This window comes from Elephas maximus, chromosome 21 (assembly GCF_024166365.1).
Source record: "Elephas maximus indicus isolate mEleMax1 chromosome 21, mEleMax1 primary haplotype, whole genome shotgun sequence".
In the NCBI taxonomy this organism is placed as follows: Eukaryota; Metazoa; Chordata; class Mammalia; order Proboscidea; family Elephantidae; genus Elephas; species Elephas maximus.
Genome location: NC_064839.1, coordinates 9,256,060 through 9,277,641, shown reverse-complemented (window position 1 = coordinate 9,277,641; position 21,582 = coordinate 9,256,060). Strand labels below are relative to the sequence as shown.

Below are 21,582 nucleotides of genomic sequence, written 5' to 3'. Positions count from 1 at the left end.
TGGCCACCAGACTTCTAATCTGGGTGGAATTTAGGAGGCAGAGTCAAGAGGGGTTATCTAAAAAAGTAAACCTAAGATTTCTAAGAAGGTGGTGAAATAGTCACCCAGCTGCTTACTCAAAATAATTCTGACCCAGAAATAAGGCAGGGGGCAGGGGGAGGCTGCTCTTTGATTTTATTCTCAGAGGCAGCAGATCCCGATATTTCAGGGTCAAGATGGTCAATTAGTGTCCCTTGAAGGCCAAGGTAGAAGCCATGGTGAACACTTGCCCCCACTTCAATGGGGACATAGGGGTATGCTGAGCTTATGACCTGCTGATACCCTGTTGGCACACTGAGTTCTGCTGACTCAAAACAGTGAGCTGGACAAATCAGAGTCCAGCATCCCCTTGCAGGGCTAAGTTTAAAGCTTGCCCCTGGAGAAGGCTGGTTCCATTTCTGTACCTCCCTAGTTAGAGCTGGGCCGGGAGCAGGGAACACTTTTTTTTTTTTTTTTTTTTTTGCTCTTCTTGTTGACACCTGGCAAGCTGGAGCTGGTCATCCTGGAGGCAAAGTCTCTCTGTTAAACCTGGGATTAAATTGTTCTTGGTTTATCATTTTACAGATGATTTCTTCAGATGCAGAGCTGGCAGTTTTCCAGAGATTATCCAACCTTCTGCTAAATGACAGTTTGTTTGTGGGGCTGTCTTTGACTTGAGAGAGCTGACTGCCATATTGTTCTCTGGGCCTGTACCTTCCCCCTTTCCCTGCTCCAATTCCTTAAGGACCGGTGGAATTTTTTAGCAGACAGAGCAAATGTGAGAACATTCTAGCTGGGGACAGTGCTGTGAACAAAGCCAGGAGGTTGGGGGGAAGAGGGGTGGTGCTGTTTGGAGAGCACTCTCTGGTTGAGGTATGCGGGAGATGGATGAGATGGAAACGGTGGATGGGGGTCTTGCGTGATGGCTCAGGAGTGTATGCCGTGTTTTGGTGGGAAGTGGGAACCAGGACAGGTTTTCCAGCAGGGATGTGGCTCAATGATTGTAGGTAGGCCAACTTCTTGGTTATTTAAGCCAGAGGCATCCTATGGTTTCTGAGACATCCGCATGTTCCACTTAGTCAAATTCTTTCTGTCCACCAGCATTCTCTGGTGCTTTTGTTCTGAACCTGTCCCTTCTTGTTCTTGCTTTAGGGCGTCTCCTTTGCTCAACTGGAGGTGCCAGAGATACTCTTTCAGCCAGGCCAGTATACCAGTTACCAATTGTTATTGAGTCAGTTCTGACTCATGGTGACCCCACATGTGTCAGAGTAGAACTGCACTCCAAGGGTTGTCAGTGACTGATTTTTCAGAAGTAGATCGGTAGGCCTTTCTTCCAAGGTGCCTCTGAGTGGACTAGAACCTCCAACCTTTCAGTTAGCAGCTGAGCGCATTTGCTGTACACCCCTTTAAACCTTTCCTACCCAAGGAGACAGCCCCTCTCCACTTTGCTAGGTTAAACAATACCTCTTCTGAAAAAGCCAGCATTTTCCCAGTCTTTTCCTTTTTTTTGAGGGGGGCCTTTTGCTTGGCACAGCTTCAGTTTCTCGGCCTCTGTTTTGAATTGTGATCAGTGCTGCACTGATGTTATAAGGGTTTCAGTTTTATTGGTGATTTAATGGCTTAGGGTTTATAGGGAACAGGATGACTTGGGGTGAATCCCACATTCTCTCTGGGTCTCAGTTTGCCTAGTCTGTATAAGGAGAGAAGTGACCTGGGTGGGCTCAGAAGTTCCCACCTGCTTTGAGTTTCGAACTTCCTTGCCTGTCCATGGGTGTCCTGGGGCACCCGTCATGGCCTCTGTGCTACGTTATGGAATGTGTCACCAGATCCTCTGCAAACACTATGCGTGTGTGGTCGGACACATGGCTTTGGTGTTTGACTTTGGGGCGGCGGGCCAGCCGAGTCCTGTCCTTGCTCCTCTGAAAGGAGAGCCAGAGGGAGGAGGGGATGGGCTGAGTGGGCAAGCACAGGGCAGTCTATTCCGCTACCACCCCGTGTGTTCTCAGAGGGGCCCTGTGCCTCCCTGACAGCAGCTCCAAGGAGGAGAACCCGTCTTAGCTCTTCAGATCCTGTGCTTCTTGGGTGTTCGCTGGGAGCAGCACTTAAAATGAGCTGCAATTAGTAGGAGTTTTGAAAAGACCTGTCAGCTCTTCCTCAGTCTGCTTCTTTTTTTCTTGCTTTATTGCGGGGGTTGGGGGGGGGAAGGACAGAGGGGGTGGGCGTAAGCACAAGTGGAGATGGGGAATGGCTTTACATTTTCCAGTTGTAAAAGTAAACACCAAACCTGTTGCTGTTGAGTTGATTCTGACTCAGCGACCCTATAGGTCAGAGTAGGAGCAGCTGGTGGATTCAAACTGCCGACCTTTTGGTTAGCAGCCAAACACTTAACCACTGTGCCACCAGGGCTCCAAAGTAAACACAGTCGGGGAAAAACATTCAGAAATGGGATTCAGGAAAAGGGCCGCTGATTGGCACCGTGTTCATCAGTGCGTGTTGTGTCCAGACACAGGTAAAGGTGTGGGGTGGCAGAGCACAGTGCTGTAGTTGGCTAAGAACTAAGACTGGAACCTCTGGATGTGGCGAAATCTCATTGGTCGTTTTCTTTAGAGTTTAGATGCCACTTTAAAATTATGAAATTTGCTATATACCCTTCTAGTGGGAAGAACCCTGTACCCACCCACCCTGCCCAAGCCACACAGCCCTGCCACCTGGGCTCTACCTGTGTGTGCTGGGGACCTCAGGCAAGTCGTTCACAGCACTGTGGCAGCAGTGTACTCTTCTGCAAAATGGGGCCAGTTTAGTTCTCCTAAAAACTGGTTTGATAATGTTAGTGGTTAGACTTGGAACAGCTACGAGCCAGTTAGAACTCTAAAGAATCTTTGTTCTCAGGCTGCTAATAGACCTGATATGCTAAGACTCCCACTTTACTTCCCTCCTTGGAGTCTCTGTGGGTCTGGGAACGTACTCTGTGGCTTGCTCTTTCCTCCCTAGGCCTCAGCCTTACTGTCCTGAATTATCCTGTTTGGAGCTCATTCAAATTCCATCCCTGCTTCTGCTTTGCAAATCTTGGCTTCTCCCGTTGACCTCCGATTTCAGGGTCTCCACGGACTTTGGACATGTTGTCAGGAAGAATCAATACCTGGAGAAGGACTTCATGCTTGGTAAAGTAGAGGGTCAGTGAAAAGAGGAAAAGCCTCAATGAGATGAACTGGCACAGTGGCTGCAACAACGGGCTCAAGTATAAGAAGATCGTGAGGATGGCGCAGGACTGGGCAGTGTTTCATTCTGTTGTCCGTAGGGTCACTATGAGTCGGAACTGATTCAATGGCACCTAACAACAACCCTTTCAGGACCTAGGTCCAGCCTTGCCTGCTTGGGTGGTTAGGTAGGAAACTCAACCCTTGGAGCTCCCACCTAATCTCTTAATCATGGGCGTGTAGAGCTGGGGCTCTGGTTTCTTCCAAGCATTCTTTGTCTTCCCCAGTGCTCCAGACCAGACCCTGTGCTGAGCCGGGGTTTCCTCAGCTGGGAAATGCAGCTGTCTTCAGGGAATGTGGGGTCTACTTGGGGCTTATCTCTGGGGCCTCTTTCTGTAAGGCTTCCTGCCTGCCCCGGTCTCCACCCATCACTCCTTTTGGGTTAGGAACCTCAAGGCCTTTTCACAGATGTTCCTGGGGCTGTCATGCCCTCATTCCCACCCCCATCCAGCCCCTTCACCATGCCCATTTCTTATCCTTCACCAGGCTGGGTTCCACCAGCCTTGTCTGCCTTGATCACTTTTGTCACCAGGCACGGGTGATGAAAAAGTGTTTGTTGACTGAGAGGTAGGGACTCTGAGAGTAACGGCCCCGCTCAGCCTTGTCTGCCCACATGTCACATGGATGACAAGAACCATCCCTTACATGAGGAAACGTGTGCCATTAGGCTCATCCGTCTGCCCTTGAACCCTCACATGACGATGCTGGAGCTGGGCTGGCAAGGACAATCATAGATCTGTTTTCCTTCCCTCTGAAGGGGCAGTGGTGGTGCAGGACAGAGTTCTTGCCATCTGTGTTGGAGGCCTGAGTTCAGTTCCAGCCAACGCTCGCCGTGTGCAGCACCACCTGTCAGTGGAGGCTTGTGTGTTGCTATAATGCTGAACAGGTTTCAACAGAGCTCCCAGACTAAGACAGACTAGGCCCGGTGATCTCTTTCTGAAAATCAGCCAATGAAAACCCCATGGATCACAGTGGTCCTATCTGCATCCAGTCATGGGGATGGTGCAGGACTGGCAACGTTTTGTTCTATTGTGGGTGGGGTCGCTATGGGTCGATGGCAGCTAACAACTATAACGACAACACCCTGTGAAACATGCCATCCCTGGGGCGTGGGAGCCTACTCCCCTGCTCCCTACCTGAGCCACAGTGCTGGGAAGGGAACCCTTCCCAGGTGAGACCTTCCTTAGCTCAGCACCACATGGGGAAGCAGCACTGGGTGCATTAAACAGGTGGGCTCCAGTGTGCAATGAGAAGAAGCCAGTACATTACCTGCTTGTTAGTCCCTCTGAGCAGGCAGGGCCCTGGGGACAGGCCTGAGGTGAGGTCACCATGGTGTGCCTACCAGGCCTGGAAGAGTCACCATGGGCAGGAGTCTGCCCCAAACCCATGGCATTTCCCAGCCCACATGTGGACCCTGAGTGACCAGATGCAAAGGCTACCTAGAATTGTCTCTGTGTGATGGCCCTTGGCTGGGTGGGTTGTCCCCTTGACCCTTTTCCACTGAGGGAGCCAGTTTCTCACCCACAGCTCATCCATCATAGCAAAGTATCTGCAGGTGCCAAGACCCAAGGAAAGAGATGCTCAATTTCCCCAGGCTCCTTGTCGACAGGCCCTGAATCAGTTGCATGGTTCAGGGGGAGGGCCCAGGGAAGGAACATCCAGGGCTCTGTTCTGGGCATTATTCTCACCCTGTAACAGGCTGGCTGAAGGCCTGCAGCTGTGTGTTGGTTCCTGCCCCTTGAGATAGTGACAGATTTGTTCCCTGCTGAAGAAGGGGCTATATCTATACTCTGGAAATCACCTGCATTCAGCTGGCCAGGCCTGGGGGCTGCATTGAGCCAGTCATGCTGACAGAGGGCTCTGTGCTAGGAGCCCAGCCAGTACCAGGGGGTGGGTCTGGCTCACCCCTTTGTAGACGGTGGCCAGGGCAGCTACTGCAACCCCCAGCCTTCTTGGCTTCCACCTGCAGAATGAAGCCCCGAGACTGCATACCTCCAGGCCGTGTCTCTCCAGGGTACTTGCTCTCTCCCCTGGCAAAGTTCCAGTGCAGTGGGCAGTGCTGTGCCCCTCACCCTGGTTCTCTGGACTTGGATCCCTTCTTTCCAGTGCCCCTGGGGATTTCTTCCTCCATGTTGACCAGCTCTGAAGAACTTGGTACAAAACCAAAAAACCGTTGCCGTTGAGTTGATTCTGACCCATAGTGACCCTATAGGACAGATTAGAACTGCCCCATAGGGTTTCCTAGGAGCAGCTGGTGGATTTGAACTCGAAGCATAGCTTTTCGAGACTTCTCAGTCCCTGGCTTGCTTGCAAATGCCCGGGACCGTTCCTGGGGTACCCTCTCAGCGCCCCATACCTCCTTGTTCCAGAAGTCACTAAAGAGTTTCTATATGGGAGGAGCTTAGGGATTGGAAGCTTCTAGTTTTCTAGTGGGGACACCGGGCTAGGAGACTTGTTTTACAGTTGCTTTCATCTCTCAAGCCCCTTGGTTCTTTCTTAAGCTGGATGTTACTGATTTTTTTTTAAAAAGCAAAGTTTTCTCAAGTTGATTTCATTCACACATTCCATGACATGGAGGAAAAAACAACTGTCTAAACCAAGAATTGTGTTTGTTTTTAATTTGTATTTGGGTGCCTTTGGGGAAAGGGCAGCTGGAAACGGGCCTCGGGCTCTGTCACCTCCTGTTACCCATCCTTCTTTCTCCGCTGTGACCTTGACAACCTCATTCGTGGTCTGGATTTGTAAGGTGATGATATTGTATTCTGCCAAGCCATTTCACATTATTGCTCTCAGATAATCCCTTCATCACCCTGGGAGAGGGGGATGGGTCATTGAGGCTGTTGCTAACCAGTGGCTAATTTTGTTTAGGTTTACCAGGGAGCCATGAGGAACGCCCACATATCCAGATCCCACCAGTCTTTCATGCCAAACCCCATCTCCTCCTTTGCAGGGCCGGGGTGTCCTTCAGTCACCTCTGTGGTGGCGTGGCAGGGGTCTCCGAGTTCCTCCTCCCTGTGATCCCTTTTCTGTGCCAAACACATTGCTTAAGCAATGGCCTCCATTCAGGTCTCCATCAGGCCTTCCATCCCTGGCGCTTTTCTGAAAAATGTGAAAATCAGGCCACATTCTTCTTCCTAAAGGCCCAAGTGGCAAGGGACGACCCTGAAAGCTTGCTGCCGGCTGATGGTGTGTGGTGGGGTCAAGGGAGTCTTCAGGTCCCTGGCTGTTGACTTGTGCTGTCGAGCTGGAGCTGTGCTCAGGGGTGGGGTGTGGAGGCGTGGTGGGCTTCTCTCGCGGATGCTTCGGTGTGTTCTGCTGGCTGCCGCTTCCTTCTTGCCACATTCGCCCAAGAGCCTTCTTTTAGACAGCCCTGTGAGGTGACAGACCGGCTGTCCACCTGCAGCTGTCTCAGGGTGCTGGCCACCCCGGGAGGCTCTTTGGGCCTTTCAGGAAACAGTGGAGCAGAGTGACTGAGAAGAGTGAACTCGGGAGGTTGGCATTCAAGTACTGATCAGTCCTGTGACCTTGGGCAATCTGCTTAATCCTTGGAGCCTCAATTCCTCATCTGTAAAATGGGAATAAGAGCAGTTCTTCCTCCTGGGGTGGTTGTGAAGATCAAAGGGGACCAGGCACTGTACCTGACCCTGGTCAGGCTGAAACTAGTGGTGCTTATTAATGAACATCTGAGGGAACCTGCCAGGCCTCTGGAATGCAGGGTCTGAGTGTCTCTGAGTAACCACTTGCTGCCTTCTCTCTGCTCAGGGTATCAAAAAACCGTTCACTGAGGTCATCCGTGCCAACATCGGGGATGCCCAGGCCATGGGCCAGCAGCCAATCACCTTCATCCGGCAGGTGAGCAGAGGCTGCTCAGAGAGCTGGGAACCGGAGGCTGGGAGAGGCCAGTGTGGGGTTACAGGGCCAGCCAGGTCCTTTCACCTCTGCCACCCCGTCCATCCAGACTTCTTGGGACACTGCAGATACCAGAACCCCATACGGAGGTGCCATTCAAGTAGCAGTTTCCCCCTCCCCCTGCCCCCAGTGCCCAATACCCCAGGTTCTCTCCCTTAGCCTCCTCCCTTTTCTGAGGTTGTCTCAAATCCGTAAACCCATTTTGGGGTTGGTGTGGTATACAAGGTTCCCAGGGCCGTCCTCCATGGTTTACGGTCCTGGACGCTGAGTTAGGAGCTGGTCAGCAAGAGCATCGTGGGTAGGCAGGGGCTGGGGGAGGTGATGAGGCCCAGTGGGCTGCAGGGTGGCTTGTGATGGGCAAGTCAGTAGCTTCCTGGGTTAGCCTGACCTGGGTCTGAGTGTTGCTCACTAGCTGGATGGCTTTGGGCAAGGGGAGCGTGCACAGAGGAGGTGAGATCCTGCCCTGCTGTCTGGGGCAGGAGACTTCCCCGTGCTGAGGAGGGGGCAGGAGCTGGGGTGCCTCTGCCAGCAGGGCCTAAGGGAGTTTACACAGGGCAGCAGGGCTAGAGCTGAGACTGGCACTGGCCTGAAGAGCGTCCACCATGCTTCCCTCCCTTCTACCTGTGGTCGCTGCTGACCTCCAAGAGCCTGCCCGCTGCCCTGGAAATCAAGTTCCCAAGCTGGGCCCAGACCAAACAGGGAGAAGGAGGAGCCCAGCAGAGGGGTTCTGCCAGAGACATGGAGACAGAACAAGGTCCCCACTGTCTCCCCGGGCCACAGGGCACACACAGGCCCCTGCTGCCTCAGCCTCTTCTGACTGGCAGGCTCCTTTCTAAATCCAGCCCCGCCAGCCATGGCAGGCGCTGCCTCTCTGCCTGGTGCTGGCTTCCCAGGCATTCTGCACCTTCTCTGGTCTTCAGGCTGCTCAGGGAGGCAGGCAGGCTGGCTACTGCCCATTGCGCAGGTGAAGGTAATCCAGGCCCACCCAAAGCCATCCGGCTGAGCTCAGTGCCCTGAACCCTGCTTCGCCTGGTGCTCCTGACTCAGCCCCTCCACCATGCCAGCTTAGACTTGCCCCTGAGGCCAGCTGACTGCATCTTTGCACACATTTCTTACTTAATCCTCTTGATTTGTGGGGTGAAGGTGATTTTCTATGTTAACAGAGATGTGGACACTGACCTGGTTTGGGGCTCTGGCGAGGAAGGGGGTGATGATGAGGAGTCCAGGAAAAGGGGGATGTAGGAGTGGGGAGCAGAGCTCAAGGTGAGAGTAAGGAGGGGCGGTGCAGTCCTCCTGCCAGCTGGGACCTCCTGCCCCTCAGGCCTGGCCCCTGCTTGGGAGACCCCTGGCTCTTGGGGCCTTAGGTGTGTGAGCCCACTGTCCTTTACAGAAGGGTTGGGGCCGAGGGCTGATTCACAGCCTCCCTGTTCCACATCTCTGCTTCTGGCAGCCCACCCTTGGCCCCAAGCCCGGGCCCGAGGCGTCATGGTGTCTCCCACCTCTCGGCACCTCCTCGTGGGCTACAGAGAGCCCGGTGTTCCCACACACACTCCCTGAGCGCCCCCAGGCCTGAGCACTCGTGGACAGGTTTGCTGATCCTCAAAGTCTCGTCTTCCCATACGTCCTGCCCCTTGTCGGCTGTGTCCCTCCTGGCGATTTGGGATGGGGGTGCTAGAGCCCAGCTGTGCCTCTGTTCCTTCAGGTGATGGCACTGTGCACCTACCCTAACCTGCTGAACAGCCCCAGCTTCCCAGAGGACGCTAAGAAACGCGCCCGGAGGATCCTACAGGCTTGTGGCGGGAACAGCCTGGGTGAGGCCCAACTTGCCCGGCCCCAGAGGGCGTGAACAGAGCGAGTGTTCAGCGAGAGCCTGGGCCGGCTGGATGGAGGGCGGTGTGCACGTGTGCGTGCAGGTGGGGCTGACTGGATGGTGGTGCGTGTGTACACCTGCCTGCGTGCAGGTGGGGCTGGCTAGATGGGGCGTGATGCGTGTGTACGCGTGCGTGCGTGCGCACATGTGGGGCCGGCTGGGTGGAGGTTGGTGCGTGCATGCATGTGGGCCTGGCTGGATGGTGATGCGTGCGTGTATGTGTGCGTGCGTGCATGTGGGACCAGCTACATGGAGGGTGATGCGTGCCTATGCAGGCATGTGGGACCGGCTGGATGGAGGGCGATGCGCGGGCGCGTGCGTGCCTGCGTGCATGTGGGGCTGGCAGGAGGGAGGGTGATGAGTGCGCGTGCCTGCGTGCACGTGGGGCTGGCTGAATGGGGCGTGGTGCGTGCGCGCGTGCATGTGGGGCCGGCTGCGTGGAGAATACGGAGCAGTGTTCTCAGCCGGGACTGCGGTATGCTAAGCTGACGTTGTACAGGCAGCCTTTCAAGGATCAGGGCACTTCAGGCTCAAGAGCTTGTGTGCGTTGCTGGATTTGGGTTTTAGGGCTGGGCGCCAGCTGCAACAGAGGAACTTTCCACCAGAGGATTGGCCTCGGCAGCAGGAGGCCGAGTGGAAGCAAAGGGCACAACTTGGTCCAGTGTTCGCCCCTCCGTGGCCTCCAGCACGCCGGCCATCAGGCCCTGTCTGGGAGCATGGCCAGCTGTCGGGGAGGGGAAGCTCCTGAGTTCCCGCTGGCTCCCCACCCTCCCACCCCCACCCAGCCCTTTTTTTCAAATTTAGAATTTTTTTAGAATTTCATTAGGGATGAAAAGTGAGGAATTTTCTTTTCCTTTTTTTATTTTATAATTGTGGTAAATAGATATGTAACAAAACATTTGACATTTTCAACAGTCTTCCTGTTGCAGTTCAGTGACATTATGTTAACCATGTTGTTCAACCGTCTCCGTTACCGGTTCCTAGGTTGTACCGACTGCTTAAGGGAAGCTCAGTGTCCCCTAAGCAGTGAGCCCTCCTCCCACCCCCAGTAACTACTCAGAAGCTTTGGGCTGTATGCACTAGAGATATCGTGTAACTGGGACCCTGGTTCTCTTTTCACAGACTCCTCCTCCGATCTGACTGTGCAGGTTCACCCTTCCGTTTCTCTGAGTTCCCATCACCCTCTGTTGAGGGCCCCTGCCCAGCTCACTGCTTCCTTACCCAGAGCTGCACTCCAAGCACAGGTGGACTCCGTAGAGGGAGGCCGGGAACGTGGCCCTGTAGCCGTGAAAATAAAGCTCTCTCCCCCTGCTGAGATGGATTTCCAGCTTCTGGGCTGCTGGATCTTTGTTCTCATCTCATTTGCTTTCATCTGTTTATTTTTGCCCCATTCCTTTGCCCAGCGCCTACTTGGGGAATCCAGCTTCCCTCACCTGGAGGAAGCCAGTTGTTCTTCAAGGCTTTTTTAGGACGTTCTGGACTGAGGAACTGAGAAGGAGACGGGGAGGCTTGTGGCTTGCTTAGCAGGGCATCAGCTTCCCTTTCACCTCCCTGCCTCTCCCACTGCCCCCCGTTGCCCTGCTCTGCCCAGTGTCGAGAGCCCTGTGCCCACTTCCTGGCTGCAGTCTCCCTGCCAGGCCTCTGTCTGAGCCTGGGCATGTCCTCAGTGGTGTCCCTCTCAGGAAGGGGCTAGCCTGGGTGGCATGTGGGCCAGTGGCCTTGTGTGTCGAGGCCTAACCCCAGGCTGGCAGACAGCAGCCCAACAGCCCCGAGGTTCAGCAGCCTCCACGCAGCCCCAAGGGGAAGGGTACTTTTCAAAGACCCCGTGACCATGGGCCTGAGACCCTTGGAAGCTCCAACCAAGAGGCAGGGGTAGGAGGAGTTTGCCTTCTGTGTACCTCACGTGAGTGCCTGATGCGAATGGAAGGGGCACGGGGTCTTTGTTCCTCTCTGCTGAGTCAGAATCATCAAGTCTTTGCAGCTGTGCCAGGCAAGGCTGGGGAAAGTGGGGGCGGGGAGCCGTGTCCATGTGAGTCCCCTCTTGGAGCATTGTAGCAAGAGCACGGTGGCCTTTGGGGTTTTTGTGACCCGTGCCAAGTTCTGTCCCACGAGCTCATGAGCACAGGTGAGGCAGGGACGCTCTGAGCCTGTCCTCATCCATGACCTAGGAGGTACTCAGACCTGAAGGATGAGTAAGAGAGAATCTGTGAATGCATGCCAGGCACAGGGAGCAGCCCGTGCAAAGGCCCCGAGGTTTGGGGAACTGAGTGAGACTGAGTGAGGTAGAGCCAGAGTGTGGCAGCGTGTGATGAGGCTGGGGAGTTTGGCAGTGGTTCCCGTTTGTAAGCTCTGGGAGGCAGGCTTGCCTTCAGTCTCAGGGCACTGGGTTCTAAGCAGAGGCATGGGAGGGCAGGGTAGGGCCCAACAGTGGGCTAGGTGCTCTAGGAGAAATAAGTAATGGTCCCTTCCTTCAAGGAGCTTACAGTCAAGCTGGGGAGGCAGGGCTTCCTCTATGTAAAGTAACTAGAGAAATTATAGGCCAGGAAAGGGGTGGAATCTTTAGGACAGGCTCCCTGGAGACAGGTGAGAGCCGAACCTTGAAGGATCAGTTGGTTTGGAGCAATAACAAACCTGGAGCCTCCTTAGAAGGGTAGAAGGTCAGTGGTCTGCAGGTGCAGGGAGCTTGCCAATGGTGAAGGCCTGGGAATTCAAGGGAGCAGATAGGACAGAGACAGGAAGGAGGGGAGGCCTGGCTGGGGTGGAATGGACAAGACCCCATGGAGCAGAGGGGAGGCATTGAAAAAAAGCAGAGGGAAATAGGAAACCCTGCAAGGTTTCTGAGCAAGGGAGTGCAGAAGTATCAAATAATTTACTCAGCGGAGGGAAGATTCTCTAAGGCCCGCATTTGTCCCTTTCCCATTTTTAAATTTACAAAATACTTAAAATGTATTCAAATACCCAAAATAATGTAACAAAATCCCTTGTACCTATCATCTAGATTTGACATATGTTAATGTTTGCCGTTTGGCACCTTAGAGGATTGGTCTAGTCCCCTCATTTTACAGCTGGTTGGGGTGGTGAGCCCAGTGCCGCACAGAGAGGCTGAGGCAGAGCCAGGCTAGTGCTGTTTCAGTTCAGCATATTTGACTGTGTGCTTCTGGGTGCCAGGCCCTGGAATAATGTGTGTAAAGGCCCCAGGGAAGAATGTAGTACTTTCCAGAAACCCCACCCTGTCTCTTGGTAATGGTCTTGCAGTAGCCTTAGAAGAAGTAGGCTGGTTTTCTTTAGATATAGTATAAAATTCAGAAGGTATAAACGCAAATACAGTGAAAGCCCTTCTTCCCGTTTCTGACTCCCAGCCTCCTGTTTGCTTCCCCAGAGAATCCACCTCACCGGTTGGTGGCTCCTTGTAGAGAGATTTTGTGTACGTTTAAGCAATTTCTAATTCCTTTTAAAAGAATAAATGGAGGACTGACATTTAAAAAAAAAAAAACTTTTTATGAAGGTGTAACAAACAGTAAAATGCAAAATACTAATGAACAGCTTGAATAATTTTTACACATGTGTCCACCCATGTAACTACTACCCAGATCAATATACCGAACATTTTCAGCACTCCAGGGGCAACTTTGTGCCCACTTCTAGTCAATACTGCCCCCAACCACTGTTCTTCCTCCTGGCACCATAGATAAGGTTTCTGTGTGTTTGAACTTCATATACACAGTGCCCTGATTTTTCACCCCAGTGGCAACCTGAGGGTATTGTTGACATGTGGGGCACGCCCAGCAGCCCCAGCAGTCTGTGGTTGATGACAGTCAGAACTCTGGGCTCCTGGGGCTAACCATACAGCAGGCAGTGCCATTTTGGGCTAACATGAGTGAGAGACCCATTTCTTAAGTTCTGTGAAACCATGGGCAAGCAATGATGATTAACAAAAGCATAGGAATTCCAGCTTTGGTGACTTATATTGTCACAGAACTTGTGTAAATCCCCAGAAGAGTGGGCAAAAGCTAGGGCTTAGAACAGTGCTTGACGCATAGTACCAACCTAACCTGTTGCCCCTGAGTCAATTCCAACTCATAGTAACCCTGTAGGACAAAGTAGAACTGGCCCGTAGGGTTTCCAAGGAGCTGCTGGTGGATTTGAACTGCAACCTTTTGGTTAGGAGCTGACTCAGTAAATATTGGTGGTTAAATAGATGAGTGGAAATCCTGGTGGCATAGTGGTTAAGAGTTTGGCTGCTAACTAAAAGGTTGGCAGTTCGAATCCACCAGGCACTCCTTGGAAACCCTATGGAGCAGTTTTGCTCTGTCTTGTAGGGTCGCTGTGAGTCAGAATTGACTCGACAGCAACAGGTTTGGTTTGTTTTTTTTTTAATGGATGGGCAGATGGATGAGTGGATGGGTGGGTAGATGGATGGATGAGCAGATGGGCGAATGGATGGGTGGGTGGGTAGGTGGATGGATGAGTGGATGGTTCAACTGGGTAGATGAGTGGGTAAATGGATGGGTGGGTAGACTGGGTAGATGAGTGGATAGAAGAATGAGTGGGTGGATGGATGGATGGATTAGAAGACAGGTAGATGAAGCCCAGATGGGTGGTTAAACAGCTCGTCAGAATTACAGAGCCCGGAGCAGTGGGAGTCAGACCCCACCTGATACCCTCTCCCAGTTAATTACTTGGACACCCCACCAACTCTGCAGAGCCAGACTGTCTGCCTCCAGTCACTATTTTGTTTGCTGTCTTACAGGATCTTACAGTGCTAGCCAGGGTGTCAACTGCATCCGCGAAGATGTGGCTGCCTACATTACCAGGAGAGATGGCGGCGTGCCTGCAGAACCTGACAATATTTACCTGACCACCGGAGCTAGCGATGGTATTTCTGTACGTGTAGGGGCAGCTCGATATCGTCCAGAGTTCACCTATGGGAAGAAACAGCCTTGCATGTTCGGGCTGAAGCTGGAGCCACCAGCAGGGAGGCAGGCCTGGGGGAGGGAGTGGCTGCCCTCTTGTCCACCTGCCCCGGCAGCCTGCTGTTCCTGCCCCTTGCTTCCAAGTCCAGCTGGAGAGGGGCTGTGGGACACTCAAGTGTGCCCGTCGGTCTGGTAGCACGTCTTTCCTTCACGAGGCACAGGCTTGTGTTCCTACTATGCCAGGTGCTGGAGAGACCAGGCGAGCCAAACACATTTGGCATCTGCTTACACACTAGTGCCAGAGCAGACAGGCATTTGCATCACATAAATACATGTCACATCACAGTCCTTCAGTTCCTGTCCCGCAGTGAAGAGAAGGACATGGTTGTACAAGGTGGGAACAGCAGAGCAGCGGGAGCTCAGACTGTGGGAGGGAACAGTCCAGGAAGGCTTCCCCAGGAAGACTGAGAAGAGGGCTGAGGGAGCCAACTGGAGGAGGCGGGAGGGAGTGTGTTCGGGGCAGAAGGTCAACATGTGCAAAGGCCTTGAGCTGGAGAGAGGCTGGGTGTTTGGAAAAGGAGCCTCTGGGTGGATGCTCACACGCGAGAACAGAGTTGTGGAAACGGAGCTGGGGAGGCAGACGGGGGCCGAGTCCTGCAGGGCCCTGGAGGCCACACTAAGGATTTGAGTTGTTGTACTAAGAGCAACAGGGAGCCATTAAAGGGTGTGAAGCAGGAGGGAAGCGTAGATTTATGTTCTTAGAGTTTAACTTTGGCTAGGAGGGGGCGTGATGGATGTGAGGGACTGTTTAGGAGGAGAGGGAGAAGGAGGTGGCTTGGGCTGGGTGTTAGCCATGGACACAATCAACCAAACCAGTTGCCATCGAGTCATTTCTGACTCATGGCGACCCATGTGTGTCAGAGTAGAACTGTGCCCCATAGGGTTTATCAACAGCTAATTTTTCAGAAGTAGATCATCAGGTCTTTCTTCTGAGGTGCCTCTGGGTGGACTCGAACCTCCAATCTTTCAGTTATCAGCAGAGCACAGTAATCATTTGCACCACCCAGGGAATCCAGAAAGAGTGAGGGGGGTTGATATCAGTGGTTAGTTGGCAAGAGGAGTCTGAAGTCCTGGGCTTGAGCCGGGACCTGTGGCCCCCCCATTCCTGTTCAGCAGCTCCTCCCCCAGCCTGGCTCAGTGCTAGGTGGGTGTTATGCTCTCACTCGGTGCTGTCTGACTTCTTCATCCTTTAATGGGCTTACCTTTGTCTTCTGGCCTCCAAGGGCTCATTGCTATTGTTTCGGATGTTTGTTGAGTGCTTTATTCCTTTTCCAAAGCATTTCAAATGCATAAACTCTTACTGGAGCCCACGAGAAAACTGAGGCCTAGAGAGGTTAAATGGTCTGCCTGCTTTCTGTCAGCCTCGTGTGACACTTGGGATTCTAATGTTGGGGCTCCCGGTCCCTAGCCACAGCCTCTTCCACTGTGACACAGCAAGGAACTGAGCCTGAGAAAGGGTCTAAACCTGTGTGTGAGGCGGGGACTCTCCTGCAGAGCCTTGGCGTATTAATTCTGTGAATTATCACCACTTCCCGCAGGATTCTGGCCTGCTTTCTCAGGAATCCTGCAAATGCAAGGCCCACTCAACTTGGAAACAGGTCACATCGCCACCTGGTGGCAGTAGGTGGTATTGTTCAATTTTTATCCATTTTGACAGTGCCTTTTTTTTTTTGTCCAGGGGGACCTTCCAACCGTGGGTGCTGAGAGTTCCTGACAAATCAGATCCCTGGGCCCCACCCCAGACATACTGCATGGGGCTTCAGAATAATTCCAAGCCAGTTTGGGGACCTAAAATATACTAACGCCTACTTAACTGTGTGCCACACACCGTGCTAAGAACTCTTAACACATTTTGTTTATTCCTTATCAGTGCTTCTGAGTCAGTTCCCACTCACAGTGACCCCATGTGTGTCAGAGTAGAACTGTGCTCCATAGGGTTTATCAACGGCTAATTTTTCAGAAGTAGATCACCAGGCCTTTCTTCTGAGGTGCCTCTGGGTAGACTCAAACCTCCAAACTTCCTTTTAGTGGCTGAGCGTGTTACCAGTTTGCACCACCCAGGGTCTCAGCAGACCCCATTTTACAGATTAGGAGACTGAGGCCTGAAGGAGTTAAGCAACTTGTACAGGGTCGTACTGGAAGCAGACAGTGGGCTGCTGGTGAAAGCTGGGCTCAGGGCCATCTAGCTTGTCCACCCATCGATCCGCAAAGGGCAGGGAGTGGCAGTGGCCCTCTAGGTGCGACTTCTCTGTTGCAGACAATCCTGAAGATCCTGGTTTCGGGGGGCGGCAAGTCACGGACGGGCGTGATGATCCCCATCCCACAGTACCCACTCTACTCGGCGGTCATCTCGGAGCTGGGTGCCGTCCAGGTGAACTATTACCTGGACGAGGACAACTGCTGGGCCCTGAACGTGAACGAACTCCGGCGGGCCGTGCGGGAGGCCAAAGACCACTGTGACCCGAAGGTGCTCTGCATCATCAACCCCGGGAACCCCACAGGTCTGTGCTTCACTTCCTTGTCAGCTTCTTGGAGGCAGGAGGGCGGCTGGCATACTGGGCTGCTGGACACTTAGTTCAGAAATAATACATGATCCTCTCCGCTGATCTAAAGCCGTGAGGTTCGCCGTAGGCCTTGTTAGGATATGAATAAGCAGGTGTTTTCTTGGCCGAGGCTGTGTTATTAGGAAGAGTTTTTTTCCTCTTCTCCTTGCTTTTACAAAAAGTCGCCACCTTAAGGTTATTTTTGGAGCTCTGGTGGCGCAGTGGTTAAACACTCAGCTGCAAACCGAAGAGTCTGCATTTGGGATCCACCAGCTGCTCCTTAGAAACCCTGCGGGCCGTTCTACTCTGTTCTATAGGGTTGCTATGAGTCAGAATCTACTCGATGGCAGTGTTTTTTGTTTTTAAGTTATTTAAACACATACCATTAATCCTTTCTTTAAAAACTCACAGGCCTCATTTTTCTTTCACTCCTACTTGCCATTGAACTCATTTTCAGAATGCTGTGTGTTTTCGTTTTTGTTTGATACAGGATTACTGTTTACCTTGAGGCCTGAGAAAGAAATGTATTTAAAAAAAAAAAAAACTGTGTCCAGAAGTTGAGAAGCACCCCCAGTTTTGCACATTTTTCTTTAAAAAACACCAAACACACAAACACACAGTCCTGCCTGTTCTGGTCTTTCTGGGCTGCTGGCTTCATCTGCCCCCAATGCTATTTGTATACAGAGAACAAGGGCTCCTCTCTCCTCTTTTGTTGAGATAAATTGGGCCCAGGCCAAAAAGCATTGGAGTTGATTGTGGAATCTGCTTCTCGGGAACATCAAATCATGCTTCCATCAGCTGAAAGCAGCACTTGAATTCTCGAGTACAGAAAATGAGTGCAGCTGACGTTAGCGCTAGTTTATTTGCCCCAGCTCCTTGGGGGAGGAATCGGGATTCCAGCCATGTTGCAGTAGGGAAATGGTGTATTGCTGGGTTCTTGATCCTGGCTGCACAGTCAAATCACTCGGGCAGCTTTGAAACATCTCCATGTCCAGGCCACACCCCGAAATCTCCGGGGATGGGACCCAGGTGTCAATATTCTATGCAGCTGAGGTTGAGAACTGGAGTTTGGTTCCCAAACTTTGACTTGTTCAAACACAGCCTGCTGTGCCCGCTCCCAGGTACTGGGATGCCGTTGGTCTAGGGCTGGGCTTGAGAACCTGAATGTCTAACCAGCTAATGAGTAGGCGATGCTCTGGCCACTGGTCCCAAGACTACACTTGGAACAGTGAGTCCTACAGCATCCAAGGAAAGAGGCCATATAACTTGTTGACATTAGAGAATTGGTACTTCCTTGGCCCGGTGTCCGCATTGGTCTTTACCTGACTAGAAAAGAATAACTGCACAGAGATTTTCCCATTCTAGGGAAACGGGTCATGTGAATGTATATTAAAACAAAACTTGGAATGTATATTAGGATAAGGAATTAGCTAGTTTTGCTCTCTGAGGCCTTAAGGAAGAAAAATTAGTCAGCTATTGGAAGATGGTGGATAGAAAATAGCAACCTGCCTGTGATGGCCATATATGTTGTCTGGACCACACGCTGGGATCACGCTGGCTAAAAGGTGTCAAGATGGACTGCGGTATTAAGCCAGGCCTCTTTTGGCGTCAAGACAGAAACCCAATTTTAAGCTTAAGGGATTGTATCAGGGGTAAGGCGGCACACCTGCACCAGTGTCACTGTCACCATGAGCCTCTATTTCTCAGCTCTGCCGCCTCTGGGTTGGATTCCTTTTGGGGGAGGATCCATCCTTGGTATGGCCTTCAGCAGCTCCAGCCATTGTAGGCAAGCCTCTCCCATCATTTCAGCAAAGACCCAGGCCAGACTTTCATTCCAACAAAGACCCAGGCCAGACCTTCCATTGGCCCCAGTCAGGTCACCTGCCCATCTCTGGTCAGGTCTGTGTCCCATGCCCTCTGCTGGGATGCAGAGAAGGGGGGTGGGGCTTTCCAGACGACCGAGATCTGTAACTCAGAGAAGAGAAGCTGCTGGGCAGGCACATGGACGTTCCCATCAGTTTCCAAGACGTCGCTTTGGCCCAGCCTCTGTGAGAGGTACTGGGGAGGTCCCTCTCCAGCTTTCAGGGCCTCTTAGAAAGTCACCACTTCTGCGAGGCAGTCTGTGTCTCCCCCTGCAGGGCACAGCCTCTGGCCCCTCTGAAGCCCCGTACTGCCTTTCCCTGTCCTGCAGTGCTGTCCACGTGTCTGGCCACTCCTTCGCTCGGCAGGTATTGCTAAGTGATCGCTGTGTTCCGGGCCCTGCAGAGAATTAAGCTCTTTGTCTTCAGGTTTGCATCCTGTGGAAGTACCTGCATACATCTGGGTCTTGTTTCTTGTAAGGGGCTGAAGGGTTTTTGAGGCCCTGGTTCTTGCTCAGTTCTTACCATTCAGTGCATGTAATTCTGCACATACTTGTTGCTCTAACCTGTGCTTCAATCTAGCAGGATGCAGCTTGTGAGAGGGTAAGACCAGGAAGGTTTGCAGGCAGGCTCTGCCCCTCGGTAGCCCCTGTCTGTCTGTGAGAACAGGGACTGGTTCCTTGCAGAAACCAGGGGCTGTTTCGCACCCCAAGAGTCCCGGAACCCTGAGATCGCAGCATATGAAGCCCTTTGGTGCTTGTTTGGCAGGGGAAAAGGTCAGTCCCCTTAGTAAAGGAATTGGGTTGTTGCTTAGATAGTTTGAGGCCAAAATCCTGGCTGAGTGATGCCATGTTCTTAGAAGAGTGTAAGCTTCTTCCCGGAGATATTCCTGCATAGAGAAGATTGGGCATGTGATTTTTAATAAAAAGGTAACATTCTCTACATACTGTTCTACATCAAGACATAGAGAGAGAGAGCACAAGCCCTGGTGGTGCAGTGGTTAAGCACTCAGTTGCTAACAGAAAGGTTGACTGCTCAAACCCACCAGCCACGCCATAGGAAAAAAAAGCCCAGTGATCTGCTTCCATAAAACTACAGCCTTGGAAGCCCTGTGGGGCAGTTCTAGTCTATCTTATAGGGTCGCTAGGAGTCAGAATTAACTCCATGACGATAGGTTTTTTGGTCATAGATGTGTCTGTGTATATATATGTACATATACGTACACATATATATGTACACATGTAAGTGTGTGTGTATATACACGGTTGTCAGTTGCCACTGAATCAGCTCTGGCTCATGGCGACGTCATGGGTAATGGGACAAAACACTGCCCAGTCCTGGGCCACCTTCATGATTGTTGGCGTGCTTGAGTCCACTGTTGTGAATGTGCACATAAATGGATATATGCATGTACGTGTCTGTGCACCAACAGATGCAGATAGCGGCACATATACACACACTTGGACGTATATGTGTGTGTGGTTACGTGTTTTTTCACACACACGCCCCAGTTTGTAGTAAAACAAGCATCACCTCTTTCAGGAAGTCAGCGAGCCTGATGCAGTGTTGCCTTCCCAGGGTGCACTGAGCACCTCGGGTGTTCCCTGGGCCACACCCATAGAGGCTCTCAGGAAATACTGGGGATCCCCTTTCTCCCTTGCCACAGTTATTCCTTTCCTGCCTGCACCTGTGGCCTGACCTATAATCCAAGGGACTGAAATCTCACTGTTTGCACTCATTTCTCTAAAATGGGCCGTGGATGTTTCCACTGTGTGTGCTGCTCGAGCCCAGAAGGGGGTGGAGTGTGTGACGGGCGCTGAAGGCTGCGGGGTGCTCATCATCGTCTTGGGTGACAGCAGGGGCTCTGCCAATACTGTGCCCAGGCTCGTTCACTTACAAATAATTACTGAGCACATGTGTTGTGCCCACTTTGGGGCTGGACAGTCGGCCGGTATGGACCCTGTTCCTGCCTCACGGAGTTGCATCTGACTCCTGAGGAGTGAAGTATGATCACTTTCACCCAGAACCCGTCGGCCAGCACGAGTCTCTCCGTCGTTTGCTGTGGGAGGGTACGAAGGGAGTGATTTACCCCTTCAGGGTTATTTTCCTGCTCTTGATGACACTTCCACACCTTCTTGTCCTCCAGCACAGACACACATGCACCCCTCTGGTAAGAATAACAAGGAACTTGGGTGTGAAAACACTGTTCCCTCCACACCCTTGGCTTAAGTGAGCAGACGGGATGGGGCCGATGGCTCCAGGGGCCCTGGAGTTGACTACACCATTGTACACAATAACCGGGGTGGGTGATCTCTTGGAATCTTGAGGAACACAGGACACCTGAGTGATTCTGAATGGGATTCTGACCTGGGAAAAATTTAAATGGGATCGCAGCCTAAATGTTGGTTTTGTCGGGGATGTTTTAGGTCAGGTACAAAGCAGGAAGTGCATAGAAGATGTAATTCACTTTGCTTGGGAAGAGAAGCTCTTTCTCCTGGCTGATGAGGTAAGAGCAGCCCCAGCTCGCCACTCAGAGAGGGGTGGGGGGGGCCAAGCTTTCTTTTCCAGGGCAGGGGGCTCAGGCCTGAATTTTGTTCTGTAGCCAGAAAGAACTTTCTAGATGTTGAAGGAGAGACTGTGGCTAAAGGTCAGGCTATTTAGTGTTAGAAGAGACTGTGGCTAAGCCATCCCTATTTTGCTATGGACTCTGGGTTATAAATTTGAGAAACTTAACCCAAACCACTTTAAATGTAAAAAGAAAACTAAAAAGACAATAGGTGTCACAGGTGAAGGACTGGATCCAGGGAGTCTCTCATTCCGTTTCCCTGCGTTGGCCTCACACACAGCCTGCCTCATCCCAGCCTAGAATTCCCAGCCTACAAAGGGGACTTCTCTTCCTGGTTGTTCCAGCAAAAGTCCCAGAGTTGAGCCTCATTGGTGCAGCTTGGGTCACACACCCATGGCTGGGCCAATTGCTGTCGCTGGTGGGATGCAACATGCAAATCAATCAGGCCTAGAGCAAGGGGCGGGTTATCTGCTCTGTCCTCCCAAACCTCCAGGTGGAGAACAAGGAGGGGCCTTCTCTGAGGGCAAACCTGGGGGCTCTTCCCCAAGAAGGGAGACTGGGTTGCTGGGTGGGGAGAGGAACTGATA

At 52.3% G+C, this 21,582-nt stretch overlaps 1 protein-coding gene across 2 annotated transcripts in view; it reads left to right on the top strand.

The window, feature by feature from the left end:
- GPT2 (glutamic--pyruvic transaminase 2) overlaps positions 1 to 21,582 on the top strand; it is a 33,752-nt gene that overhangs the window by 1,408 nt on the left and 10,762 nt on the right. For both annotated transcript variants that reach the window (XM_049864276.1, XM_049864277.1), the window contains exons 3-7: positions 7,038 to 7,127; positions 8,887 to 8,995; positions 13,805 to 13,938; positions 16,285 to 16,528; positions 20,856 to 20,935. In XM_049864276.1, coding sequence (XP_049720233.1) covers positions 7,038 to 7,127; positions 8,887 to 8,995; positions 13,805 to 13,938; positions 16,285 to 16,528; positions 20,856 to 20,935 — 657 coding nt within the window. The remainder of the gene's footprint in view (positions 1 to 7,037; positions 7,128 to 8,886; positions 8,996 to 13,804; positions 13,939 to 16,284; positions 16,529 to 20,855; positions 20,936 to 21,582) is intronic.